Below are 19,772 nucleotides of genomic sequence, written 5' to 3'. Positions count from 1 at the left end.
TGAGGCTAATGGTTCAATGAGCCATCACATGGCTACCGACATCATGGTTTAGTGGAAAATACTGGGATAGAAGCAAGATAGAAAAGCATTGCCAGAGTTTTGAATGTTAGTAAAACACCAGGAGACTCAGGCAAAGAGCATGAGTAGAATGAGAGACTTGGTAAAGTTTCCACGGAGGAGGAAATATTTGCTATGAACCTTGTAGCAGGTATAGAACTTTACTGAGGTTGGGAGGCAGAGAAAACATTTCAGCCTCAAGGATGATCTAAGTAAGGTCAGAGGAAGCATCAATGGTTAACTGTTTCTGATTCATTGTCTTGGATCTCTCAGATGAAATGCTCTGGAAACAATTCCATTGTATCAGTTAATGGGCTTTACAGTACAATCAAGTGAGTATTTTCTAAATGGACCACTAGCTCATATCTATCTTCCTTCACTCATAGTTCCTATATCTCCAACAAACTAAACTTACCACCTAATGATTCAACTGCTCCCTGTCTGGTGTTCGTGTTCAGTACAAACATGACCTAATATAGTAGATCTACAACTGGTTCCAGGTTTGATCCAACAAGCCCGGGCTAATTGGTTCTTTTCCAACATTAGGGGATGCAGAGAGGCTGGGGATCTCTTAATTTAATAATAATAGTAGCTTTTATAATAGCTTTTCAGAAGTGTTTTGACCTACGCTACTTATCTTCTCCTACTTGGCCTTGGCCTTGGCCTCTGACTTAAGATGCTATTTTGATCCTTGTTCTTAGAATTGTATTATCACAGAGTAGAAAAGAGCGTTTGAGGGTCATGTGATCCCACCTTTGCTCAATCAAAGACTTCCCCTGAAATTTCCATGTTCAGTTTCTGCCTGAAGACTCCTCTGTTGTTTAAAAAATCATGGATTCAGAGGTAGCCTGTTACATTTGTCTTTGCTATAGTAAGTTCTCACATTAATACCACAATGCTGGGTAAACAATCTGTCACTGTATCTCCAAGTTGTATTTAGTACTTGTAGTCTGTCATTTTGACATGTCTGAAAGCACCTACCACAGAGTCTGTAACATAAGATACACTAAATTTGTTGAAACTGAATCTAAATCCTCAACATATTTTAACTGCTTGTTAAAGAGAATAGATATATTGAATTATACTTCCAGTACAAAGTTTCATGTCAAAATTTGTTTTCTATTGATTCTTCATCTCTAATCCCATTATGAAATGTGCAGTCAGTGGGAGGGAACTGACACTGGAGAAAGGCTCTGATTTGGGTGCACACGGTAGCATATTTATGCCCCTGTGTATTCAGAGAGAAAAGGGAATGAAGGGAGAAAGGAGAAAGGAGGGAGGGACCATAGATCTTAACCTCAGCTCTTGGGTAAATTGTGAATACACCTCTGAATATTAATCTCTACTTTTATAAAATGGGTACAATAATGGCTCCTAATCACATAACAATTTTGGATATCAAATGAACTCAAGAATATGAAAGTGTTTTGTAAATTAGAAAATCTCATCCCTATGTAAGACATCCACTACCTGCTTTCACGTGCAATTTCAAGTATCTATGCTTTTACCTCTTGATATTTTCACTTCCTAAATGCTGTATATTTATTTGTGGAAACACTCTGTTTCAAGAAAAATAATGTGTTCCTTCTGGGAGGATGTTTCATCACGCAGCTTCTCATTACTCGTGTGAAGTGCCAAGAACCTTGAGAGGGCCGAAAAAAATCATTCCTCTCTAGCTTCTCTGTAGCTTTCCTTTTGACAGTGCTCAAGTACAGGCTCATTGGCTATAGAGCCACAGGGATTTGATAAAACAAAGCATTCCACAGCAACACAGAATCCAGCTGCTTCTATCTCAAAGTAAGTACAAGATATGACCTTGGTGGATTGCTGGTAAGCATGCTAGTTGCCTAGCAAAACTCAGAAGTCCAAGAAAAAAGGCATAATGCCTTTACTGATCTATATTTTGAAGCTTTTCATTTCATAATGTGATGTGCTACAAATGGAATATTTTTACATAAACCTTAGAATAGCGTGGAATTTTCTACTACCATCGCTGCTGACATGTACCAAAAAATCTTATCAATTTCTATATTTGTAATGATAACAAAATGTTATGTTACACAATATGTTAGCGCTCATAAAGCACTGAGTATATGGGGTATTTTAAATTTGAAAGATGAGCTCATGATGAGTGAGATTTAAATAGCCATATTTTAAAAAATCTCAATGTAAAACGAAATTTGGTTTCCTAATGTTACACAAATTTGACAGTCATCGAAAATCCTTCTTCACTCTAAGATAGGCAGTAATTTTTATTTTTGAAAGCAGAAAAACATATTAAAGAAATAAGATTAATCAATAATAACACTGCCAAAAGTTTAAGTCCATAGATTCACATGCAGATAATACCATGGTAGAGAAGTACATACTTTAATCTAGATAGAAAAATCAATAAAACATTTTCTAAAAATTTGTGTGTCAATTTTTGGACTAGCAAATAATCTGAAAAACATTTCTGGAATCAAGAAACCCTTCCAACTATTCCTCTCACATTGGTTAACATGCTCAGATCTTGTATACAGTAAATATTCTAGGTAGAAATTTTGTCTTTTGATTCCTTATTTTTTCCTCCCACTTTTTCTCCCTTTCCCTAACGTGAATATGGTGAGCTAAGCAGACTATTAAATAAAAAGGGCACTTTTTATTAAATCAATCATTTAATTATCTTTAAAAATCATCAAAAATCTCTGCCAGATTTCATTTAATACAAACTTAAATCATTGATTTAATAAACTATCCATTGTCAATTACCACTGATGATAAAAGATGAGCTGAAACATTCCAATAACTTCTCAATGTCATACAATATGTGTATTTTCTTCAATGGGAAAAATAATTTCTGTTGGACATAACTCATAGAAAAGTCTTAGTTGGCTGAAATATTGCATAGTTTAGCTGGTCATGCCATTCAATCTGCTGTTTGCATATATAAGCACAATCTAAACAATAGTTATTTTAGTTTAAATTTAAAATTTATTTGTTGTAGGATACATATAGTACTAACAAAAATAAAAATAAATAAAAATTAATAAATATGAATGCTCATCCTTCATTCTAATACCTCAACAAATGAAATCATTTTCAGTTTTTAGGGCACTTGACCATTCTTCGCCCTCATGCATTCTAGACTTTCCCTGACAGTACAGGTAAAATTTTGTGTTCTGCTTTTCTTAACATGATCTCATAAGCACTTTACATATTGCCATAAAGTCTTCATAACTATCAAGAAAATAAATTAATTGTGTAAGTTACCATAACTTAACGGATCATTTCCTCGCTTAGAAATGTTACCTTCCTCTTGTCTGCCCCAAGCCCTGTTTTTGGCACTACCGTCAAGCACCAGCATTTTTATTTACACAGTTTCCCCATTGTTTTTGATGTTTCCCCCTTCAGATAAATTCTCTGAAGTACAGACTTACAAATAGGAATATTATCATGGCTCTTATATTTCTAAAGTATTTTCTAAATTTGACTGCCATTGATAGCAATGTAGGTACCTACGATTTGCACTGTGACCTTCACCACCCCTTAGGTATTCGTATTTTTTATTGGAGGAAGGAGCACTAATTTCATGGAGATGAAACTTCTATGATTTCATACTAACGAAATCTCATAAGTATTGTTTAATCTGCATTACTATTACTATTGTTCTTAAATACTTTGAAATATTTGTTAATCATATTTCCTATTATGTAGATTATCTCTAGAGTTGTGTGTCTTAGTATTTATCTCAAAAATTTACGTGTGTGGTTTTTTTTTTGTTTTTGGAGGAAGATTAGCCCTGAGCTAACTACTGCCAGTCCTCCTCTTTTTGCTGAGGAAGCCTGGCCCTGAGCTAACATCCGTGCCCATCTTCCTCTACTTTATATGTAGGATGCCTACCACAGCATGGCGTGCCAAGCAGTGCCATGTCCGCACCCAGAATCCGAACTGGCAAACCCCGGGCCGCCGAGAAGCTGAACGTGCGACCTTAACCACTGCGCCACTGGGCCAGCCCCTATGTGTGTTTTTTATACTCTATCTGGAAAATAACCCTATACCATACTAATTGTAAATATTTTTTCCCAATATAGATTGTTTTACTTTTACTTTGAGCTTTGGTTTTTTTTTTGGTAGCAGATAAGTTTAATATTTTAATATTATTAAATATGTTAAGTATTTTGCAATGTGACTTTTTTCTGTTACTTCAAAGCTCAGATAATGGTCCTACCAAATGTCTGACAAATATGAAAGTTCCCCCATGATTTGATTTAAAAACATAGATATTTATCTGTTTAATCCATCTGGAATGCATTTTAGCATATGTTGGGAGATGTGGATCTAAATTACTTCCTTTTCAAACTTGCTAATACCCCAACCATTCATTAAATTCTCCTCCCATTTCCATTGTTCCATATGCTCTACTATTATACATATTAATTCTAATATACAACATGTTGAGATTTTTTATACTTTACTAGATCTAGTACAGAACCAAAAAAGTTAAATTATATCATTTTTTATGATTTGATATCTGGAATGGCTTTTCAACATTTATAGCTTCTTTTAAAAAATATCCCTTTATCATCATCAGCTTATTTTTCCAAATAGATCTTTATCATTCTATCACCTTCCAAGGAAATCCAGTTGAACATTTTATTGAGATGATACCCTTATACTTATAAATTAATGTGGAAAGCTTTAATAGCTTAATCTTTATATCCAGAAACATAACTTGTCTCTTCACTAATTCAAGTTTTTTTCTTTATTTTTTTGAGGAAGATTAGCCCTGAGCTAACCACTGCCAATCTTCCCCTTTTTGCTGAGGAAGACTGGCCCTGAGCTAACATCCATGCCCATCTTCCTCTACTTTATACATGGGATGTCTACCACAGCATGGCTTTTTGCCAAGCGGTGTCATGTCTGCACCTGGGATCCGAACCGGCGAACCCCGGGCCACCAAAGCAGAACGTGCGAACTTAACTGCTGCGTCACCGGGCTGGCCCCTCAAGTTTTCTTTTATAACTCACAATAAATAACGTTTTAAAGATATGTCCAGGGCTGGCCAGGTGGCCGAGCAGTTAAGTTCCCACATTCCGCTTCTTGGCGGCCCGGGGTTCGCTGGTTTGGATCCTGGGTGCGGACGTGGCACCACTTAGCAAAAAGCCATGCTGTGGTAGGCGTCCCACGTATCAAGTAGAGGAAGATGGGCATGGATGTTAGCTCAGGGCCAGTCTTCCTCAGCAAAAAGAGGAGGATTGGCAGTAGTTAGCTCAGGGCTAATCTTCCTCAAAAAAAAAAAAAAAAAAAAACAGATATGTCCAATAACAAAGGGTCAGAACGAAATCATGGAAAAGGTGAAGCTATTGGAGTGGGACACATATATATATCTAGGCTCAAATCCTGTGTGATCTTGGGCAAGATGCTTAACTTATCTGAGCCTCAGTTATTTCCTCTGTAATCTGAAGGTAGTAGCACTTCCAGGATTGCTGTAAAGAGTAGGGATAACATATATAAAGCTATTGGAGCATAGCCTGTTTCCAATAAACGTTAGCTCTGATCATAATTTTAAATATAACGTGCTTAGAACTTGACATTTTACAAAGTTCTTTCATGTGTATTATCTCACTTGCTCTGTTTGATCCTCAGGAAACTCCGTTACATGATAATGATGCTGTTGTTGTTATCACTATTAAGACCAAATAGGTAAACATTTCTCTTCTTTTGAATCAAAAGCACAAGCTTATTTCATATCATGCTATATGTAAATGTAATTGAAGATCATCATCACACAATGACCTTGTCCCTGAAGATCTGATGATTTTTTTTCTGCTATAATATTTGTAATTGCCTCTTCACTGTATTTCCTATTAGTTTTACTTGCTTAAAGGAATGCTGTTGATTTTAACATATTTCTTTCATTTTCAACAGTTTTGTTGAGTTCCTTATTACCTCTTAAAGATATGGTTAATTCTTTTGCTTTTCTGGGTTATCACATTTCCAAAATAAATTCTATGTTATGGAATCATGTATTAATAAAATCAGCTACTTACTGGAAAAATGGAAAAACTACGACTTGATATCTGTCTATCATGATATCATGATATATTAAAATCTTCCTGTTGGAAACATAAATTCAAGAAGATTATGTAGCTGTTACTAGTCAGTGTCCTTTGGCTTGTAGGTTGTATTATCTTAAGTATTTTTCTCACCAGTCCTTCAAATCTCACCACTCCCTGCCTGACAGGAAAGGGCTGATGTTATAGTGTGGCAGAAAAAGGACTCAAAGAGAAAGCATACGTCTGGTTTTTTCTTCTTTGTGGGCTTTAAATATCATCCTTGGGGATGAGAGAATAAAGGGATGAGAAGGGAGGAGGTATACACTGCACTGACGTGCTCACTGGGAGAGCTCTGCTGCTTTGCATCTCTTCTTAATGTGCGGCTGGCTGGGCGCTTTCTTATCATTACGTAGAGCTTCCTCTCCCAAACACACCCTTTTATTTTTGCTCCCAGAATATTGTTTCAACAATAGGATACATTTTTTATACCTGGCCTTGTCTTCCCTCATCTATTCCCAGAGTAGGGTGCTTCCTTGGAAAAGGAATGATAATAAATAATAAAATGTCATTTTTTCATTGAATCAGTTGGTTAACATGATCAAAATAATCCACTGCCCAAAGTGATCTAAGTAAGGGAACCCACTGAGTTGCTTCAAAACCATTTCATTTTTACCTAATCATATTTTGTTTTTAAATCAGTTATTAAAAAAAAAATAGCAATAAAGGTTAAAAAAAATGACCAAGATGAGACAATTATTTTCACTGTAGAACCAGAGAATCAGCTTCAGGTATGGTTTCCGTACTCACGGGGAAAATGATTAGAAGTGGATGGATTGACACTGTCCCCACTGTCAGCACTTTCACTGCTGGAAACTTCATCATCTGATTCCCGCACAGAGGAGCAGGGTGAGGAGCCGTCAATTTCTTCAAACTTCCTCTTTAAAATTCCACTCATAGCTGCAGCGCTGTCACATGTACCTGTAACAGGAGCGGGAGCAACGAAGCATTGAAATATTTGACCGCTGACTGTGTAGCCAAGGTCTCTGGAGTCATTTTTATGGGGCTTTTTATACATGAGCTGAGCTTTTCCTTGAAAGGATCACTAAGCAGTTTTTAAAAATATTTTCATATTAACAAAAGTGAAATTAAATTACATACCAGCATTTGACCATTTGGTTACCAAAATATATCAACTATTTGAGACACAGCTCAATGTAGACAATTGAGACACATTTTAATGTAATACCTCTATTCTTTTTTGTTGGCAAATTGAGAAAATCCACCCGAGTCCATGAAATTCTGTAACGAAAATAAATGCCAATGTCCCCCAAAGTCCTAAGTGATTACTCCCTTATATAAAATTCATCCAGAAGAAACACAGATAAGTATGAAAAAAAATCATACTCAAGTTTTAAAATGCAAGAAACCTAATTAGCTGAGCACAACAAAGTGCATGAAATCAGTTCTAAATTTTAAGTAGTTTCCATTTCAATATTGCAAAAAGGTGCAATGTGTCCCCATGATACTTCATTGCTGAAGATGTTGCCACTATTTTGAAACTTCCTGAGGGTATTTACCTGGGAGATAGCACTGACTGAGTGGGAAGGGTGAGGGGTGGGGAGTGGGCATCCTTTCTCCTAAATCCTTTCTCTAGAATGAATGGACTTTCCCCCTCTCCTTGGGCTGCCCTTTCTCCACCTTCCCCATTGACTTTGACATATGCACAGCCAGCTAAAGGGCATAAACTTTCCTTGCAGTGTAAGGATATTTTCAGGAATAAGCTATATATAAATTAGCTTAGACATATGTACATGGTCTTCCATTGCTATATTAGGTTAACTTAGCTGGAAGTATTATTACTAAGTCAATTCCATGCATTCCATCTTCCGTCTCATTTATGTCAGCTGATTTTAACTCTTATTTGAGTTTTAGAAGCCATTCGCTCCTTTTCCTGCCAGAATGTAGCCATCAGTCCCTGTTGATCAGGAGGAAGAAAGACCCTTAAACGATACTGATGTCCACTTAGTTACACTATCCAGGTACTGTTCTCAGAAATCTCTGAAATCACCCCTTCTCTGTGCAGATCACAGAGCAAGCAGCCTGCCCAGATCCCCTTAGCTGGGCCTGCTCTCCAAGCCCTAATTCAGAAGTTCTCAAAGTAGGATACTTGGATTAGCAGCATCAGCATCACCTGGGAGGGAAATTGTTAGAAATGCAAATTCTCAGGGCCCACTCCAAATCTACCAAATCAGAAACTCCCAGGGGTAGGGCCAGCACTCTGAGCTTTATGAATCCCTCCAGGTGGTTCTGATACACACTCAAACTAGAAGACCACTTGAATAATTTTTATTCTGCTCTCCAGTGGCTCTCTCCCTGGACTTTTCCTTACTTGAGGGTGTCCACACACCAGTGCTAGAGACTCACATAACCCTAGTCAAAATCTTGTTGGCCATCCTGGTGTGAGTTCTAGTAAAATTAAGTACAGTATTAGATGTCTCATAAATATTTATCATTAATTTCAATTTCTCCCACTTATCTAAGCACATGTTGAGTAACTGGTGTGTATATGCTTGACCCCTTTGGGTGGAATAGGAGATACAAAAGGGAATGAACATGTTACCTGCCCTCAAGGAGCAAACATCCACTGTGCTGGGCTCCACTGAATTGAAATACTCCCAAATTCATGTTCTACTGCCTTGTTTTACTAATCCATGTCTTTTGCATGACATATTAACAATGGAGATAACTGATGGCGATAAGAAAATATTGCATTGTCCACTCTTTTGAAAATAAAATCTCTATTCTGACTCTGATTTTACCACACTTCAGATTAGCATATTATTTTCTCCATCTTAAAGAGTGTGAAATGCATAAAATGTTCATGTATATCTGAGCAGGGCGAAGAGAAAAACGATATTTTAAGTAAAGTTCTTGAAATAAAAGTAGGACAGGATATAAATTTTAAAATGGTTCACTTCAAACCAGATGCAAAGTAATTCATGAGGGAGAGACTCCAAGACACAAAGTAATACAAGATGGAAACCCATGTTTAAAAAGTACATTTTTATAATAAGCTATTGCGATGGGAACAGTTAAAAACCATGTCCTTCAGCTCCATTTCCCAGCTCTCCTCCCCCAGCTTTCTTAGGAAAGGCGGATTTCTCAAGAATCAAAGACACTCAATTGGGCCACAGAGAACCATGTTTCAACACGGCGAAAGGTCGTACTTGGTGTTCTTCTCTTCCTTTCTCACTTCCTCAAGAATGAGAGGGAAAATTTTTGGAGGGATGATAAGGGAATTGAAAAATCTCTTTTTCCTTTTGTTATTCCATTTGGGACTGGCAAGACTTGAAATAATGGAGTTAAAAGTAGGATGTAATTTCTGTCTACATTTTGGGACTGAAAGAACCTGAGCCAGACCCAAGTCAAAGGAAAGAAGGAACTGACCACTTAGGGTGGGATTAGTATCTAAGCTGGAGATTAAAAATTTAAGTAATTACATGGTGGCATAACTTTAACACATACCCATGAAACTGGGTAAGTGCTAAATTGCTTGTGCAGCAACCAAACATAATACCTGTCCAGTTTCACTGCCTTAAAAAACTGTTTTGTGAGCATAACAAGATGTCATAACAAATTATGAGGGCCAAATGACTCACAGTTTACCAGTATAAAGTATACCTTGATCTAGACCTAATAGTGGAATGGTAAAGGGAGCATGTGGTTTTCTCCTGCATCATCTGACTATTTCACTAGGGAAGAAAGAATACAAGAATTTACGGAGAAGGCCCTGCTAATAAAGAAGTTGTACATACTTGTTTTGCTTGTATCCTGCATTGGTTCTTTCAGAATTTGAGGATAATATGTGACTAGTTAGGTACAGATACAAGTGAGTAGAATGAATGCCTGTCCTATGGCTGCCATAGCTTCTTAAATATCCACTTAGTATATTTTTGTTCCTAAAGATGAAGCATAATTAAACTTGGTAGATATGAAGCCAATGAAAAAATGATCAACATTTCAAACTGAATTTTCATAGCATCAAAGCCCAGAGAACAAAAGATAAATCTGGACAGGCATTAATTAAGCCTAAATATGAGAAGCTGAAACTCTAATCTTTGGTAACAGCCATTTTAACGCAACTACTGTTTTCCAATTGATGAAACACATGCTAGTCAAGGGCATCACCATTTCTCACTTGGACTATGACAAGAGCCTCCTAATTACTCTCTCCCATCCACTACAGTTTGCTTTCAATGTGTCTTCCAGGTTGCAGGCAGAACGATAAATTTAACATGCAAATCTGATCATGTCAGTCTATAGCTTGAAACTCTTAAGTAGCTTTGGATTGCCTTAGGATAAAGTTCAAAATCCTCAAAATGGCTTAGAAAGTCCTTAACAATCTACTTTGGCTAACCTCTTCATCTTCATTTTGAGCCACTGGCCTTCTTGTCAGTATTTCAGCTTTAATAATCTTTCAGTTTCTCCAATCTGCCATTTCCCTCTGGCCTCTAGGCTTGCTGATATACTGTTTCTTCTGGTCTACTTTCTAATTTCTTTTCCCATAGCATTTACCACCTTCTAAATCCATATTATCTATTTCTGTATTTCTATGTTTATTACTTATTGTTTTTACCCCCTGCTAAAAGATACAAGGGCAGGTATCTTTGTTTTCTTCACTGATGTTCCAGGGGTCTAGAACAAACAGTGCCTTATATATAATAGGTGCTCAATAAATATTTGTTCAATGTATGAATAAAACCCTTCCATTTCAATACTTAATTACCTTATCAGTGTCTGTTTTCTCTCCTAGAATGAAAGATCCATGAAGCAGGAATCATGTTCATCTCATTCACCACTCTTTCTCTCCCGACTAACAAAATATCTGGCATATTTGATTGAATGAGAATCAAAATGAGAGATAAAATTGACCTCAAAACGTCATACAACTTTTTTGCTTGCAAGCAACCCAAAAGCCAATTCTAGCTAACTTAAGCACAAAGACATCTGTTGGAAAAATACTAAACTAGTTCATGCAATCTAAGATGGAGCTGAAATCCAAAATTGAGGAAATGCACGAATTAGGACAGTTTCTAGGGTTACAGCTGCAGAAACACCTGTATCTTTTCTCAAGAGCACCACTGTTACCAGGTTTAAGTCCAGCAACTTCCCTCTTTGTCTCGCAGTTCAAATTTAATGTTCCAAGGAGTGAGCAATTTTTTTGGCCCATCTTGGTCAGGTGCTGGCCCCTTGATTACTCAACTACATGGCCAGTAGGCAGGGAGCCACCCAATTACGTACCACTCCAGAGAATCTCACCCAGAGGCTTCGATAAGTTCAATTGCATTTCCAAGCCAATATTCTCTCCTTATCTAACACTGATTCATCTTTTTTTTTCATTTATTAATATAGTCCATGCATTCACCACTTGGCCAACTTCTCAGCTTGGGATTCCTCTTTCCCCATAACCACGTGCCCTTTCTATTGTCAAATTTAATTAAGAACCACTTTATTTTAAAACTCCAATAAACCTCTTGTGATTTTGGATATCTGTTATTCTTAATTAATGTATTACTATTTATGTATTCCATATTTGTGTAAGACATAACCACTGCCCAGGAGCCTCTGAGCACATTTAATGAAAAAATAGTATAAAAGTATGTGTTTCCACCTCTCTTCTCAAAAAAATACTGATAAACTACACTAGCTGTTCTATGGTTATAAGTACAATTATTTTATTTAATATATTTCTGGCCTATTGCAAAAGCAAAGAGAACGATGAGCCCAAAGGAAAAGTATCAAAAGCCAGAAGGATGTAGAGTGAAGATAAGTGGGAGAGTTTGGCTAAGAATACTGATGGGGTTCAGGGCAGGTGGCCCCAAGATGCACCACTCGTATGCAGATTATTTTGAGCTGAAGACAAGAAAGGCTCAGAACACTCAGGAAGAACATTCCCAAAACTGCCTAAAAGAATTTAGCCTAGAAGGCCTGCTCCAGTTAGCAGCTAGTACGATAAGAGTATAATGTAAAATAGATGTGATAGAAAGGCGCCAACAAGCCCATTTTGGGCCCAGTAAAACTTGTTTAACACTTGCATTTCGATCTCCATGTAAATTGTCTTCCTCTCCTCTGAACTCCCAAGCCACTACCCCCAACATCCTCCTTTGCCTTTAGCTGAGGATGATATTTAAGGTGGCAGCTTTGGCCAGATGGCCAAGTTGCTCAGTTTTCCCAAGTTTCTCCCATGTATACACGTTATAAAGCTTTGTTTGATTTTCACCTGTTATTCTGTCTCATGTCAATTTAATTCATAGCCCAGCCAGAGGGACCTAGAGGGTAGAAGAACTGTCTTCCTCCCCTACAATTCCAAATCAAGAAGTTGGATTAAAGTGAACATTTTAACGTCTTTTGAAGAATGGCTGAAGCTAAGCTTTGGGTATTTGTTGGAATCTTGTTTATATCACTCTCTTTTGACAGGCTAAAAATTTTGCAACTTTCGTAGATAACTCAATGGGTTTTCACTATCCTATTTATATTCATCTAATGTTTTTTCTTCTTACATTGTCCCTATTTCCTAAGCTTTGCTATCTATTGTAAGGAGATGAGCATAGAAAATATGCCTTAAGAGTATCATCAATCCCTGAATTCTGTGGAGCAAGTTACCTGATTTGCAGAAGAACCACTTTACGCTTGCCAGATTTAGCAAATAAAAATACAGGACACCCAGTTAAATTTAAATTAGATAAAAATAAATAACATTCAGGACACACTTTTACTTATTATTTGTTGTTTACCTGAAATTCAAATTTAACTGGGCATCCTGCATTTCCTCTAACAACCATAACTGGTGCTCTTGGCTCTTGATGAGAAACAAATGAATTGTGAAATCAACAAAAACATCTACAAGAGAAAAGCCATCTACCAACTGGAACTACCATACATGAATATTCCTGTCCTTTACCAATCAGGTGAAACCCAGTGAGTAAAACATGTGAGGGCATTAGAGTGAATCATGAGTTTACTAACAATTGAAAAAAGATGAGGGGTGGTTGGTTGGTAATAGGTTAAGGGCAGGCATGGACTATCACTGATGCAAGAAAGTAACTTTGTCTTGGCAAGAATTTTCTTATATGGTAATGAGGAGGTCTGTTTAGTGAGATGTTGGCTCTTCCCTGGCCTGATGAAAAAAAGGATGGTGAGCTGTGAGTTCCTGGTTCATTTGACCCGGTAGGTCCTTATTCTTTGGAGGCTGCTTAGATCAACCAGGAGCCTTATGTGCTACTCTCTCAGGAACAAAGGGAGGCTAGTTGAGCCCCTCTGTTCACTTTTACTGGGAGCTTGGGATTATCCTTTGCATTGCTTCCTTGCTAGTTTTGTAATTAATCAAAGCGTGAGTAATCTTTAAATGCAAGGGTCATTAACAAAGACCCTTCCACCTTGGTGACATGGCATACATCAAGGGGGCATATTAAACAACTTGCGTTACAACATGACACGGAGGACATTTCTTCATGATTTGCCAAGAGGAAAATCATTTATTTTACGTCCTCATCAAATTCTTCCAGCAGGCACAAAAAGCTCAGAAACTATGATAAAGTTCTATTCCAACAACTTTGATACGGTAAGGCTACTTGCTTCAATCAGCAATGGGCCCCAGGCCCAGGAAACACCAATATCAGGACTAAGTTGCATAGAAAAGAAGCTTACTCTTCTTTGCTTTCACTCAGAATGGAAAGCAATTTTGATGTATCTTCTGGTTTCTTCACCAAATTCAAATGATGAGATGAGAGGCATCACAAACAAGCCGATGAAAATACTGGTGTGTGGCTCATCTGTGATAACAGGTGGGAAAAGCTTAGCTGACAAAAGCAAGATAATTCACAATGTCACACTTCATCAACCAGATTGTCTACTGGACCAGAGAGAGGATGAAGAGGACAGTTGCTTAATTGATTGTGTACAGGTTTTATTCCAATATTTAATAAAGGAGAGCTTAGCTAAAAACCCACTATACTGTGTTACTTTTATTTTTGGTGTGATATCTTTTGTTATCCAGATGTGTTTATAAACATTGGGATACAATTTTAACTAAGTTAGTTTATGCTAGATTCGTTTCGTCCTCAATTTTTTTAAACCATGATTTTGAGTAACCTGTGATGTTCTGCCCTAACACTGACACCACTAATGCCCTTACACTATCATGTTAATCAAACACTGACTATACGCTAAAGTCTCTGCTAAATAAGATAATCATAATTCTAAGAAGAAGGCATCAGATTTTAATGCCTTGCACCCTTTGCACTCCCCACGTTCTCAGAATGTTTATGCATTTCTCTTTAAAAAGGGAGATATCTTCTCTCACAATAAGAGGGCCATTTCTGCTTTAACCCATTTGGCAAGAAATTAACATATCTGCCGCCAAGAGGATAGGAATTTGGCAATGATTTCACAAGGTAAAATACTGCAAGGTGTTTCCATGGGGCACCACCAATGTGAAAAATGCTGCTGGTGGCTTGCCAATGTAAGAAGTGCAAGTCAGCCAAATACACCTCTCTTGTCCAGGTGTCTGCTTAAGCCAAGAACCCTGGAAGCACTCCTGTCTAATGAATATTTTTGTTGGAGAAATGATTGGAGGGTTCCTCAATTATGTATGAATTCCTTGTGCCAGAGTTGCTGGTGACCTTGAATTCAAGTCTGAGTTACTTTGTGTACTTTGGATTTCAGCATTTTTGTTGCTTGATGATTTGCAGTTTGAGAATTTGATGAAAGAATTGAATGCTTTCCCCAGAAAAAAGTGCACATAAACACGAATGCATGCCCTCTATCCGTGGACTCTCTGGTTAAGAACCTCTGCTCTGGTGATTTAGACCATTCCCCAGCTATGGTGGCTAGCCAGAACTTGGAGAAATGGTTCTTTGTGAACACATTAGTTCAAAGTACCAAAGAAGCTTGAGAATCTGTTGTTTCCTGTTCCTTTTACCACCAGGATCATCCACTTCCGAGGGCAGGGCTGTTTCCGGCTCCCTGTTTCTTATGCCATGTGTGCCAAAGGGTCTACTGCATCTCCTGGGGACGTTCCCTACCAATTTTTAAGGGTTCCTTTCTTCAGTGCTCTCTTGGCTGTGATGTACTACTCTACAACTACCAAAACCTGGCCTCACCTGTAACTTCGTGGCTTGCTGAATGCTTGACTAGCACGGTTCTAGGTTGAGCTACACTTTCCCAAACACAGGGTCTGTCTTTCCTAAAAGGTAGTAAGATTGTCTTGTTCCATTTATAATAATACCAGTCAGCATTTCGTGAGCACCTACTATGAGCCAGACATTTTGTACATGTTCTCTGTAATCTTATTCCAAACCCTGCAAGGGAATTTTAACAAAGAAAACTGAGATTTCAGAAACCTAGATCATTTGCCCACAAGGCCTGACCCAAAATTTCTCCAAGAAATATTTCCTGAACAGCGCCACACTGGGTTACATGACCTTGATGCATTTGTCAGCACTTATTACATATACAATATTTTAATTGCTGGTTTACCGGACATTTTCTCACACTTGACGATAAGCTTCTTCATGGACTGAATCTGTACTCCAGTGCCTGCTCAGTAAATGAATGGTCATCAATTTGGAGTCTAATCCTGGATTAGCGACTAACAAGTGGCCTAATTTTCAGTAAGAGGATTACTTCTCTGGGTCTCAGTTTCCACTTCTATCAGAATAAGGGGCAGGGCATAACTAGTAAGAATAGGCTGTAATGCAATGCAGCTCCTACTACCTGGTGGTAAATGATAAAAGCCATGGCCTCTACCAAAGGCTGGTGCCTCTAACTGTCCATCCCCTCTGCCCTCACTGTGAACAAACTGCAGAGGCTAAATTGATTTATGTCCTGCTGATAAAGGGAAAGACGGCTACTCCACTTACGAATGATAACGGGGTTCATTATGACTCTTTCTGCCCGGGAGGTCCCCACGATGTTTTCCATGTTACCTGCCATTGGGATTAGTATCCATATAAGAAAGCCAGAACTAGGTTTCTAATCCCGCTTAACCCTAAAGATTGATCACTGCTTGTATTTGGCAACATGGTAGAATAGAATACATACGGGCTGGGAGCCAAAAGTCCTTCTCTAAAGTTAACTTTCAGGATGCTCTTTTAGTTAGCAAGAGCGGAGAAAACCAATCAAGAACATGAGAAGGCTTTTAAAACCATTGAAAATTGATCAAGTGCCTGTTGTAAGCCTATTTTTCCTACTCTAACAACAAAAGTACCAATGAAAAATTTATTTTATATGCTTTCTATTAAGACTAAAGAACAGTACTTAGCCTAATTTCTTTGATGACTGGCAACATTTACCACAATTAAGGGGAAAAAAAAAGACCACGCAGACATAGAAGAATTCAGAATTATTACTGAAGCACTGGAAGATAACATTTTTTTTTCTCTTTAGCACTTAAGAAGTTTCTCTTTAGTCTTTTAGAAAGTTTCTGATTAAATAATAAAGTAGACTAGCCAGTGTAGATCAAAGGATATTTTATAGATATGATATCCTTTTCCTTCAGAAGAATCATCAGAATAGTCTGAAGGGAAAAGAACTTTGAAAGCCATGAAAGTACTCCTGGAGTACTCTAAAGTGGACATCAGAATAAAATATGGCCAAGCTTCTGAACCATACCCATCCAAGAACTGGGATCCTGCCAATGACACCGTGTGGAAAATAAAGGAGATTTAAAAAATTAGAATAAGTCAAAAGAAGTACTTTGGACGTTCTTTAAAATGAATCACCACCTTAGGCAAGATATAGATTTTTACTATTTAAGGCAGAGAACAATAGTTATTCAACCTGCAGCTGACATTGTATTAAGAGGCAATTAGTAAAAATAATACAGAGTGTAAGATTAAATACCTGGATTTTCAAGTTTCAGTGAATGTTCTACTGGCACAGATTAAAACTGGTTCACAATAGAAGTAAGTCACACCAAACTCATACAATCTTTTAAAAGTTGGAAACCCACTATTTAGAGACATTTCACCATTCAGACAAATTCACAAAAGCAGAGAGTCATATTTCTCCCCACCAATTTATCCAACACTTGTTACCAATGTATATTATCAGAAAGTACTGCTAGGTATGCTACTATTAAAATAAATTTTAAGTTAAAAATGTAGATATATTTTCTAAATTTCTTTTGAAAAACCTTGTGACTAAATCAATTTCTGCAATATTTCTAAATATCATTATGATACAGAGGAAGTTTAAAATATCAACAAATCTATGACCTGGAGATTGTTTCATGATTCAGATAAATTAGTACTTTTAAGCCTTTAAGTAGAATTAAACTCTTTAATGTTAAAATATGAAAAGATGTGCATGTTAAAATTATGAAACGCAGTATATAACTGAAAGAAAAGATTTACAAAACAATATGTATCCTTACTATGTATGATAAGATAAAAACATGTTACATGAAATAATTTTTATCCAAGGTTAAGTGCAACATTTACTCTATCTCATATTTTAAAATATTGGTTGTGAAGTACTAAATTTGATTTCATGACCTATTAATGGCTCATGACTTGCAGTTTGAAAAATATTGCCAAATTAGAATACTCTATACAGATGTTTGGCAGTGAAGAGAAGGAAATGGGGTAGGTGTGTGGAATTGAGTGAAAGCTGTTTTCTAACTTTGGTTGCTAACGCGTTTTTATAAGCTAAAGAAATCCACCAATGAGTAGAGAGTGACAGACTATATTAGAACAGGTGAGAGATGGGGAAAGTATTGAAAGAGCAAGCTGTATAAGGAACAAGGCAGGAGGAGAGAATTAGAAGAGGAAAGAAATGTAGAGACATTCTTAATAATGAATATTTTTCTTCCTTTCTTGCTTAATGGGGCTCATGAGGATTTAATTCTATTTTATTGATCTTTTAAAAGAAAAGATTTTTGGATTTATGTATCCTTTCTCATTCCTTTGTTTTTTATTTCATTATTTTGAGATATTCAGTCTTCCAAGTATTTTTTAGGGAGAGGGACTGTGAAATGTTGCTGTTTTTGGTTAACATATACACCATTTCTTTATCTTTAATCCTACTTAATATTGGAGATATTTACAGTTATATATTTTCCTCCAATTACATTCTTGTTGGACTTTAGGATCTCATATGATAGAGCCTCTTTCTCCTTGCTTTCTATGGATTGTAATCTTAGGTTATTTTAATAATATGATTACTACTTGATACACATTCATGACAAAAAATTCAAAGGTACCAAAGAGAAAGTGATGTTCCCATCCGTGTTTTCCAGTTACCCTTCCCAGTAGTTCATCCTAAATATATATTCTGTGCATAAACAAAAATGAAAAAAAAAAAGAATTAGACTCCTTATGCTCCATAACAGCATTGGCTCCACAAACCTTTCTTGGGTATGTAATATGTGACAGGCTGCCTCTGTAATTGAAAAGTCCGTAGTCTACGGATGATACAGGACCTCTGGATGGAGCAGAGATTAATAACTAACACTTTAATTGTAGAAAGTCAACATGGAAATGAAAAAATAGTAGAGCAAAGGCACAAAGATGAAAAATTTAAAAGCAATAAAGGAATTAAATGAAAGCTCAGAAAAGTACCTATTGCCCAACCACATCTGAGGATTTTGTGGAGATTGTGCTTCAAGTTGGAAAGATTCAAGGTATCCATAAAGCCACACACAGTTTGCTCGTTGATGACTATGGTGACTGCCTTCTCCACTTGCCCCACCTGAGCAGAAGGTATCAGTGCTCAGTACTACTACCTTGATATGATCACCAAAAAATTCTTCATGGGTTTCTATTTTGGGAAAACACTGCTCAGCCTCATCCATTGAAATCTAACATGTTTCATCAAGATTCTCTATACCTACGGGCTTCAGCTGAACTTGCCTTATCACCACCAGGGTATCAACTCCTATGGGTTGAAAAATAGTAACATATGCTATCATTTTTGATGCTCTTTTATGTGCCAGACATGCATTATGCCATTTGATTTTCATAAAAACCCTCTGATATAGAGATAATTATCCCCACTTTGCAGATGAAGATGAGGCTTACAGATCTCAAGTACCATGTAAAAGGCCACATGGATTGTAAGTGGCAGCACATGTCTTGGAAGTGACACCAGGGATGGAACTTGAACCTCCTAAACACTGTCTTATTCAGCCTCTTCACACTCCATGATATAGTTTGAACTCACATACCCAATAAACGACATAACAAAAGCACTTATCCATCAAGAAAACGCTATACAGTATTTTTCTTAGTTGTTCATGAATTGCCCTAAATTTACAAAGTTTTATTGTATTAAACAAAGTTACACAGGTTTGTTAAAATAGTTCTCAGGCATTTTAAAAAGCTAATGGGCAAAAGAGGACCAATACTTTGGACTAATTCTCATTCTTACAGAGTATCTTTTGACACTAAGTTCATGGAACCAACATTCCTTCAGATCTTCCAACTTCTTCAGAGTGTATGAGAACACCTATTGGCAAGTATGGTATTAACTATCCTGTGTATTTTAACACGTACATTGCATTAGTGAATTTTCAGAGAAATAGGGATTGACGGCTCAGTTGTCTTACTTTCCTTGTTTGTGACATGCATGCACACACACACACACACACACACACACGAATGGCTAAATGCATTCCTA

At 37.0% G+C, this 19,772-nt stretch overlaps 1 protein-coding gene across 4 annotated transcripts in view; it reads right to left on the bottom strand.

Moving 5' to 3' along the window:
* Positions 1-19,772, bottom strand: part of CSRNP3 (cysteine and serine rich nuclear protein 3) — a 185,893-nt gene that overhangs the window by 64,471 nt on the left and 101,650 nt on the right. For all 4 annotated transcript variants that reach the window (XM_070241979.1, XM_023623064.2, XM_001496003.5 and 1 more), the window contains one exon: positions 6,903-7,073. In XM_070241979.1, the coding sequence (XP_070098080.1) occupies positions 6,903-7,073 (171 nt within the window). The remainder of the gene's footprint in view (positions 1-6,902; positions 7,074-19,772) is intronic.

Source organism: Equus caballus, chromosome 18 (assembly GCF_041296265.1).
Source record: "Equus caballus isolate H_3958 breed thoroughbred chromosome 18, TB-T2T, whole genome shotgun sequence".
NCBI lineage: Eukaryota > Metazoa > Chordata > Mammalia > Perissodactyla > Equidae > Equus > Equus caballus.
Note: the sequence above shows the minus strand (reverse complement) of the source record. Positions and strands in the feature narration are given on the sequence as shown.